Raw genomic sequence first — 10,354 nt, forward strand, 5'->3', positions numbered from 1 at the left:
AAAATTTACCAGCAAGAAATAAATTTTCTAAGCATATAAATTGCTTGTTTAATAACTAACCAAATTATTGAATTTAACGTCAAAATGTTTTTTTACGAGAGTGTAAAAAGAAGATGCAAATGTCATTCTATTACATATGCTATTTTACTTAAGAAATTCATTCTTTGAATTATCTACATTTTTTTATTATATTATACATGCATACCATTAGACTTTGTTCTAAAAATTATACTTTAAAAGTTGTATTCACAATTGTTTATTGACAATGATATAATGAAAATACTTCTTTATTTTATATAGGTTAAATATGTTTTTCGTCCCTTAAATATCACACGATTTTAGTTTTAGTTCCTATTCGAAACTTTGATTATTTTTAATCCTTATAGTTTTGAAACTAGTACTATTAGTCTTTAAAATTGGACGACGTTAACTTTTGTTTGATATGGCTAACGGCGAGGCCACGTCTATGCCAGCTGTCGTGCCACGTTGATTGTTTCATTTTCAAGTTAACCTAACTTTGTCATCTACGGTGACCCAGAAGCTTCCCGTCTCTGTCCCCCTCGCCCTCCACGCCCTCCAACACCGTGGTCAGGAAGGCGCCGACATCGTCACCGTGGCCAGTATAAAGTTTCTAGATTTCGGATTTTGGGTCTCTCTTGCGTCAATCGTATTGGCTTCTTTGCAATACTTGGATTAGTTTAGATTTGGCGTCCAGGGTGACGATTTGGCGTACAATTTTATGGTTTTAGTTATTTAGAATAAGGTTTTATATCGCTGCGAGAATGGAGAAGACGAAGATGCTCTGATGCGCGATGATTGGAGGTGCGATGTTGATGCTTCTCGCGCGGTGGTGGGACGAACTCGACGGAGGTCGAGCCATGACAGCGGTGCGACACGCCACCACACGATTTCAGCATTGGAGCTATCACGACTAGTGCGGATCGAAGAAAGGGGTGTTGCGATGAAGATGACAATTCGGATTGACGGTGAAGACGCGAGGGACGCAACAATTCACGACGGTGCGGTGTGGCTGAGGAAGTGGAGACAAGGTCGCGATTGTGTTGCAGTGGTGCGATTTACATCAGTGCCAAGGTTTCTTGATTTGGGGATAATGGTTTCTGTCTTTGGATGCAGGTTAATGATGTGAGGATGAGACGAGAATGACTGACGGTTGATGATGGTGCATTCGAAGAAGAGATCCGAAGAGGCCTGAGTTGATACCTAGCTTGATGGAGGATGTGGAATCATGGAGGATGGATTCAGATCTACATGGTGTTGTAAAAGCTGACAATAATAGAATAAATCGGAGAGTGGTGAGTTGATGGGAACTAATCTAAATCGTCTACGGTGGAAAAGATGGGAACTTTTTTCACAAGGATTAGTTTAGATTTGGCGTCCAGTTTTATGGTTTTAGTTATTTAGATTTCGAGGAGAGTGGTGAGTTGATGCCTACCAAGAGGTTGTCGTGGACGGTAACGATGCTGGCGCATTCCTGGCCACGGTACTGCTGGAGGGCATGGAGGGTGAGGGGCCAGAGACGAGAAGCTTTTGGTTCGCCGTAAATGACGAAGTTAGATTCAACTTGAAAAATGAAACAATCAACGTGGCACGACAGCTGGCATATGACGTGACTTCGCCGTTAGCTATATCAAACAAAAGTTAACGTCGTCCAATTTTAAGGACTAATAATACTAGTTTCAAAACTATAAGGATTAAAAACAATCAAAATTTCGAATAGGGACTAAAACCAAAATTGTGTGATACTTAAGGGACGAAAAACATGTTTAATCCTTTTATATATATATATATATATATATATATATATATATTTTGAGAATATAGAAAGAAGATGTAAATGTTAAGTCTCTATTATTGTAATAATGATTTAAATAAGTTAAAAATATCTTATATATATATATATTATAAGGAGTAGAAGTGTCGTACGTTACATCTTACTTTTTCCTTACACTCATATAACAACTTTGAATACTGTCAATTTAATTACTTTTACATCATTTAATTACAGATATCTCTCCAATTGTATATACATTCTTCTATATTTAAATTTTGTAAATGAAAGATGATTATCAGAATAAAAAATTCTCTGAAAAAACAATGAGTTAAGTTAAATTTTATATTAGTATGGACATTTTATTTCATTTACCAGTCTTTTTTTTTTGTTTTTTAATCCACGCATCCTAAATTTTTATATTACAATATCTTTTTAAAAAATTATTTGATTAAATTATATATACCACCTCTATATAAAAAAATAGTTTTATGTTTATTAGAAAAGTTACTTAACACGATTTATTTTTTCAAATGTAATTTTTTTCCTAAGTCACATCCTTCATTATAGCTTGGTATCATGGATTAAGAAAACATTGAAAATATAATCCTAATTAAATGAATAAGTGTTTTAGAAATGATATGATTAAATAGGATAAAATTGGTCATTTTTTTAATTTAAATCAATTATATATAACAATTGTTTTGTTTTGTAAATGTTAAGATTTTATTATTGAATTTCATATTTAATTTTTTAAAATATTTGGTCAGTTATCCATACATTTAACAGTATTTATGATGGATTGACAAAAATCAGGGAAAGTCACCAATTTTATTTTTGAAGTATTGTTTTCTCTCTTAATTGGTATTTAAAAGAAAAAGAAAAAACTTAAATAGTAGAAATTTAAAATCATATTAAGTTAAAGTTCCTAGACGTTTATAATTATATAAATCGTTTTAAATAATTTTATCATTTTAGAGAGTATTTAATATTTAAGAAGAATTGTTTTAGACAATATTTATTATTTATTCTAAAATTAAAAATGTGTTTAAAAGTTATGAAATATATAATTTAAACTGCTATCCCGTAAATAGTTTTCGTATTCATCCATCAGTACATGGTAAATTCGTAGGTTTTCTTCTAAGTTAGAAAGAAAAGAAGAAATACCATAATTAAACTTCAACGGTCGCTTAATTCAAAACTTTCCAACGGTCACCAAAAGTCAAATTTGAAGACACATTCCCACCATTTTCACTACGGTTAGAAGCACTCTGAAACTTTCTTTTTGCCACGAGCCAGCTCTTCTCTCTCTAGAAATTCCTTCTTGATTGCCAAGACTCCATCTTTCACATGGATCCGATTCAATCGAACGATATTCAGGAATACCCAGAAACCCTAATCTCAGAGCCCAGCGATTCTCTAATGCAAGATGCCAACGGGTCCGTGTTCGATTCGATGGTTTGCGACTCTACCTCAAGGCTCATCGCAACTGGGTTTACCAAAAAAACAGGTTAGAATATCTCAAATTCAGAAGTTGGGTTTTATGGTTTTCAGGACTGAGACAAGAAATGAAAAAGATATACTAGAAAAGGTTCCGCTTTCTTTATAAGTTGAAATTTAGTGATTCTAACTTTTCCTCTTCCTGATTACGCTCAAGCAACCCTTTCAGCCGCATTTCAAACTCGTTCGGTTAATTTTCTTCAGTTATATAACTGTTTTGATGGCAATTATATTTTGAAGTGTTAATTGAGGCTTTAGAATTTTGGATAAGGGTTTGGTGAATTGTAATTGTGATTAGCTCGGAAGTGTAGTTCAAATATGATTGCTCGGGTAATTTTGATAAACCTTTTGAATTTTCTGTGAAGTTTACGAACAATGCAAAGGACTGTGTTTTGAGTATCGAGAGAAGAGTCTTATGTTTTTTTAGTTGGGGCTTTAGAATTTTGGATGAGGGTTAGGTGAATTGTAATTGTGGTCTGCTCGGAAGTGTAGTTCTAATATGAATACACGGTTAATTTTGACAAAAACCTTTTGAATTTTCAGTGAAGTTTATGGGAAAATGCAAAGGACTGTGTTTTAAGTATAGAGAGAAGAGTCAAGGTTTATGTTTGTTTGTTTGTTTTTAATTGGGGCTTTAGAATTTTGGATGTGGGTTAGGTGAATTGTAATTGTGGGTAGCTCGGAAGCGTGGTTCTAAATTATTATACGGGTAATTTTGACAAAACTTTTTGAATTTTCTGTGAAGTTTATGGAACAATGCAAAGGACTGTGTTCAGTATCGATAGAAGAGTTAAGGTTTATGCTTTTGTAGATCGAATGTGTAATTTTAATATTATGTCGTTTTGAAGCAGAAGAGGAATGTTTCATGTTTGTAAATGCTGGAGGGGATGCTTTTAGTGAAGCAGCTGGTGGAATAACGTTCCTGGGCGACACCTATTTTGATGGTGGCAACGTTATGCGGACCAACGAGCGAATAGTGGAGGGTGGAGACTACCCATTTATCTATCAATCAGCTCGGTTGGGAAGCTTTTGTTATAGGTTTGAAAATATTCCTCCTGGGGAATATGTTGTTGATCTTCATTTTGTGGAGATCATTAACATAAATGGGCCAAAAGGAATGAGGGTGTTCAATGTATACATCCAAGATGAAAAGGCAAGCTTTTCTGGACAAGCTAGAATGCTTCATTTAGATTTGACAAATCTGTACAAGTAAAGGCTTCAACTTTTTTTTTTATTAAATAAAATATCAGGTTCTGTCTGAATTGGACATCTACGCAATTGTTGGAGCCAATAAGCCTCTACAGTTGGTTGATTCAAGTGTATCTGTTAAGGATGATGGGGTGATTCTAATAAGATTTGAAGGTATATCTGGAAGCCCAGTCGTAAGTGGAATTTGCATTAGGAGAGCAACGAAGGCCTCAGGTACTGTATTTATGTTTAGGGTATTTCTGTTTACTATGTTTGAATGATTAACCATTGGTGTATATGTTACTCAGCAATTTCTGTCTTTTCTAATTTTTTCAATCAGTTCAACAAGTGACAAGTGATCACATTGAATGTAGCCACTGTGCTGCCCATATTGAAATTCCTTCATCACAGGTTAGAGGTGCAACCTAGTTGATAAAAGTGGCAGTTTGAAGTGCAAAGTATCACTGACTTACAACATATTGCTTTTCCTGCTTTTCATCGGAATGTTTCAGATGAAACTTATGCAGGCAAAGTCTATCGCAAAGTATGAGAGTAAGATAAAGGAGCTCACAATGCAATGTGATCTTAAGGCAAAAGAATGCTATGAGGCATGGATGTCGTTAACTGTGACAAATGAGCAATTGGAGACAGTCCAGATGGAACTTGACAAAGTGACAATTAAGTCACATACTACTGGTAAGTTTGCAGGGTTTTCCATTCGATGGCACGGAAATTAGAGTCTCAAAAAAATCTTAACTCTAACTCGTTTATGAGATTTTACATGGTCATAGTTTGTAAAAGGTTTCTAATTTTATTGCCAATTTCATCGTCAGATCAAACTGTGGAGAAACAAGCTGAAAGCCTGAGGAATATTTCTAATATGTATGAGCTTGATAAGAAGAAATGGGCAGATGCAATTTGCAGTTTACAAGAGAAGATAAAGGTAAATGATGGAAATTCAGGAAGAATTTATGTTCAAAGTTATTATCAATATTAATTTTGTATGATTCTCATAATTATATGTTACGCTAAATTTGTTTTGCAGTTGATGAAAAGTGATTATTTAAAACTTTCCTTTGAAGCGCATGAATGTGTTGATTCGATTCCTGAATTAAATAAGATGGTTTTTGCAGTTCAGGAATTGGGTATGTTTTAGTTTATATTATGTGGTTTCCATTTTTCTTAAGGGAGAGTTGCACTTTTGAAATAGTATGTATCACTTCTAGGACTAAATTTTTCTTTCTGCAGTCAAACAGTGTGAAGATCTAAAAGTGAAGTACAACGAAGAGATGACAAAGAGAAAGAAACTCTTCAACGAAGTTCAAGAGGCTAAAGGTATGTTCTCATGCCAAGTTTGGATTCTGTTCTGATCTAAAGAGAAGTAAGTCAAAGGCTCTAATCCAATTCTGTTATGGTTCATATAGGGAACATTCGGGTTTTCTGCCGATGCCGTCCATTGAATAAGGCTGAAATCTCAGCTGGATACAATACGGTTGTGGATTTTGATGCAGCAAAGGATGGATCCCTTGGAATTTTGACAAGTGGCTCCGTCAAAAAATCATTCAGATTTGACAGAGTTTATACACCAAAAGATGATCAAGGTATCCGAAAAGTGTAGTGTAACACAGTTACTGATTTGAATTTCATTGCTCTAAATTCTTATTATCTAACATGATTGGAGTTTTTCTAAACGACAGTGTTTTCTTTGTTTTAACAGTTGATGTTTTTGCTGATGCATCATCAATGGTAATCTCTGTACTAGATGGCTACAATGTTTGCATCTTTGCTTACGGGCAAACCGGAACAGGGAAAACCTTCACCATGGAAGGAACACAGCAGAACAGAGGAGTAAATTACAGGACTCTTGAGCACTTGTTTAAAGTTAGTAAGGAAAGGAGTGAAACTTTTTCATATGACATATCTGTTAGTGTTCTTGAGGTTTACAACGAACAAATCAGAGACTTATTGGCTAGTGGACAAACATCAAAAAGGTAAATTTGGTAAGCTTGTCATTTGTACCATCTGTGAGGTAGTTTGAATATATGAGTTTTCAAGAAGGCTAAAATATGCAATATCTAGTCTAAGCAGGAAACTGAAGTAGCTAGAATGACTTATCTTGAAATGGTTATCAGATTGGAGATAAAACAAGCTTCTGAAGGATTTCATCATGTTCCTGGTGTAGTAGAAGCCAAAATTGATAGCATAAATGAAGTGTGGAGTGTATTGCAGACCGGAAATAATGCTAGAGCAGTTGGAAGTAACAACGTTAATGAGCATAGCAGTCGATCTCATTGGTACCAAGATCTTGTAGTTCTTTGATTACGCTATTGGTTTTTTTCCCCCCTATAACCTCTGCATCAATATGACTTCTTTTTTTGTGTATTCCAGCATGCTATGTATAACAGTAAAGGCTAAAAACTTGTTGAATGGAGACTGTACCAAGAGCAAGCTTTGGCTCGTGGATTTGGCAGGTAGTGAGAGACTTGCAAAGACTGATGCTCAAGGGGAACGACTTAAGGAAGCACAAAATATCAATCGATCTCTTTCTGCTCTTGGAGATGTAGTATCTGCTTTGGCAGCTAAAAGTAGTCACATTCCATATAGGTATATTTTCATCCTTTTACTCCTTTCCCATCTTAATATGTAAATATAAGTTTCGGTGATGCTATTTCCTTCTGGTGGTTTTAGGAACTCTAAACTAACACATTTACTTCAAGACTCACTAGGTACGTCAGTCACTTTAACTTCATATTTCTTGTGAGCGTTTTAAGGGCAAGAAAGATGCTGTTTCTGAGAAATTGGTAGTAACATTCCTTGATTGTTTGTTGTAAAACATTGCAGGAGGTGACTCCAAAACTCTGATGTTTGTACAAATAAGTCCATCAGACCAGGACGTAGGTGAGACCCTGAGCTCGATTAATTTTGCAACTAGAGTGAGGGGTGTTGAGTTAGGCCCTGTTAAGAGGCAAATTGATACAAGTGAACTTCAAAAGTTGAAAGCAATGGTAGGCTTGCTCATCCTCACTGGAACACACTAAAATTTATTTCTCTTTCACCAAGTTCTATAATTTGTTAATGTTTTACTTTTACACTTTGGCATATTAGCTCGAAAAAGCACGGAGTGATTGCAGAATTAAAGATGAATCTATGCGAAAACTTGAGGAAAATTTGCAAAGCTTGGAGAGTAAGGCCAAAGGTAAGGACCAGATTTACAAAAATTTACAAGAAAAGATTAAAGAACTTGAAGGACAGATTGAGTTGAAGAAAGCCATGCAAAGTGAATCAGAGAAACAAGTCTCTCAATTATCTGACAAATTGAAAGGGAAAGAAGAAACCTGCAGTTCTCTCCAACAAAAGGTTGCTTGATGTTGTTAGACATTGCAATTTGACTTTTTTGTTGCTCATCTACACATTGTTTTAGCAAGGGATCTCCTACTTTCGAATGAAGTTGACACCAACATTCATATCGATGAGCAGTAACTCGGCTTCATAAACATACCACACAAACAGTGTGCTTTGTTCGAATGTGTTATTAAATAAAATTAAATGTTTGGTTTTTCTGTCGCTTCATTTCTAACAAGGCATTTGTCTCTACTGAAGGTGAGAGAGCTAGAGAAAAGGATGAAAGAACAACTGCAGTCAGAGTCAGCAAGTTTTCAACAGAAGGTTCGTCCGTTATTTTTTCTTGGCATTAACATGCGTTATATTGATAAAAAGGTTTTAACATTCTTTTTCGTCTCAATCGCTGAATCGGTTTTATTTGTAAGCGCAGGTTTGGGATCTAGAGAAAAGGCTGAAAGATCAGATGCAAGAGTCTGACTCTGAATCTGCCATTTTGAAAGATAAGGTTGCCAATAACTAGAATTGTTTGTACAATGAGATTTTCTGCGTACTATGATAATGAATATTTCATGAACCCTCCTTTGATGTTGCTTCATTCATATTATTCAGATAAAGGAGCTTGAGAGGAAACTGAAAGAGCAGGAGAAGAGCTCAATGTCCATGCTTCATCAACAGGTACTAATCTCAAAATGCTGTTTAATCAGACTCATTTAAGACAATGTATATACTAATTAATACTTGTTTTACAAATAGCTTTATAAATGTTCTTTCCATCATTTCTCTCTGTTCATTTTCTTGTTCATTTTCATCATTCCCTTGACCACCGTACCTGACAGATGAAGCAACTAGAGGACAGATACAGAGAGCGAGAGCAACAGTGGCAACAAACACAAAGTTATGTGGATGCAGTAAGGGCCACACCAGATATAGGTAAAAGCTTCATGAATGAAGAATGTTCAAGCGAGATTGAGGCTGGCATTTTAAGGTGTTCAGACTCAGTAAACCGCCAGGCAAGCCAAGGTTCTTCTTTGTTCAAAGGGAGTGATTCTACTAATAATAAGATAAGAAGCAGAACAAGAGAGTTCAGAAGCAATGATGAAAACAACTTTGTCATGTCTTCATTGCACGATAGAAGAGTCATAAGGAAATCTGATCCACCCAAAATAATGAGGAGTGTAAGGCCAACACCAAGACCAGCCACTGCTAATCAAGCTCCAGTTTCTCACAAGAGAACTAGTACAAGCAGAGATCAGGTTCAAGGAATAAGAGAGAGGGAAAGTAAGAAGAAAATTTGGTCAAGATAGTAGATCAGATCAAACTTTCAAAAGGGGCTGCTCGCTCCTGATCATATTGAAATACTGTGTGTAATTTTATTTTTATCATATAGAATTCATATATTTGTGCTGCAAATCCAGTTTTCTGTTTAGGATACAATATAGGAAATCATTGTTATAATATTTTAACCCAAATGAATTTATTCGTGGAAAGTTACACTCATTCTTTTTTTAAATTACAATTATTTTTTAATCTATGAAGATCTGTGAAGATATAACCCTCTTAATCTATTTTATTTTTAAAATAATTCTCTACTTTAGAAATTAAGATAAACATTAATTTTCTCTTACCATGGGTTTTGACCCCTTTTATATTATTTTTTGGGTTAGTTTTACCTCTATATATTATTCTTTAAAAAACAAATCATCCATTACCAAAATATAATCATTTAAGTACATATTTATGTCCTTATTTTAGTTTTAATATTAAATTTTAAACTAAATTTTTGTGTTTAAAAGATTAATTTAAATATAATTTATAATAGAGTTTTGTAAAATAAAAATGTTTTAAAAAATATTTTTAGTTGTATAAATTATTTTTAGATACTTTAGCGTTTGTTTATATAATTGAAATTAAGTTAAAATCGTTTAAGGTTTGAAAATAAATTAATAAAAGTTACAAAACACTTTCAGAATAAAGTCGAAATCAATAATTTTTGAAAAAAATTGTCTTACAACCCTTATATTACTTATACACTGACATTTTTCAAATGAATCACATAATCTACACACTTTAATTTTTCTATTTTTGTCCCTTCTTTTCACTCTTAAAATTAGTTTAACCAAATCATGCCATGTGGCAGTCTTCATTTTAAACATCTATTCAAACACATGCATGTGACAACATCCTATCACACAAAAACCAAATCAATCAAATGCTGCCATGTCATTATCTTCAACCTAGCATCTCCTTTCACCATCCAACAGAACCAGTTTCACCTTTAGCAACCTTGCCGGACAGCGATGCAACAAGCCAACCTCCATGCATCAACATCGTGAGCCTCATCAGAACGCAACCCACCACCACAAACCAAATCTACGAACCTGCAATGAGAAATGAAACGAATGCAAAGCGACCTCCATTCCAACAAAACCCCAAATGCAAGAAGCCATTGCACCACCATAGAAGCGAAGCGACCACCGTTAACCACCGCGAGCAGTCCATGTAGCCACGCTGAACACAATGCACAACCACCCAACA

At 34.7% G+C, this 10,354-nt stretch overlaps 1 protein-coding gene across 1 annotated transcript; it reads left to right on the top strand.

The window, feature by feature from the left end:
* Positions 1-3,031: 3,031 nt before the first annotated feature.
* Positions 3,032-9,299, top strand: LOC108320062 (kinesin-like protein KIN-14R). The gene is made up of 19 exons (XM_017551400.2): positions 3,032-3,299; positions 4,141-4,442; positions 4,540-4,711; positions 4,818-4,888; positions 4,990-5,173; positions 5,311-5,420; positions 5,523-5,622; positions 5,726-5,812; positions 5,902-6,078; positions 6,195-6,468; positions 6,610-6,771; positions 6,866-7,081; positions 7,166-7,203; positions 7,319-7,482; positions 7,583-7,834; positions 8,078-8,143; positions 8,250-8,324; positions 8,429-8,494; positions 8,656-9,299. The coding sequence occupies exons 1-19, from the start codon at positions 3,140-3,142 to the stop codon at positions 9,121-9,123; spliced, it is 3,144 nt and encodes a 1,047-aa protein (XP_017406889.1). The 5' UTR covers positions 3,032-3,139; the 3' UTR covers positions 9,124-9,299.
* Positions 9,300-10,354: the final 1,055 nt, after the last annotated feature.

This window comes from Vigna angularis, chromosome 10 (assembly GCF_016808095.1).
Source record: "Vigna angularis cultivar LongXiaoDou No.4 chromosome 10, ASM1680809v1, whole genome shotgun sequence".
Taxonomy (NCBI): Eukaryota; Viridiplantae; Streptophyta; class Magnoliopsida; order Fabales; family Fabaceae; genus Vigna; species Vigna angularis.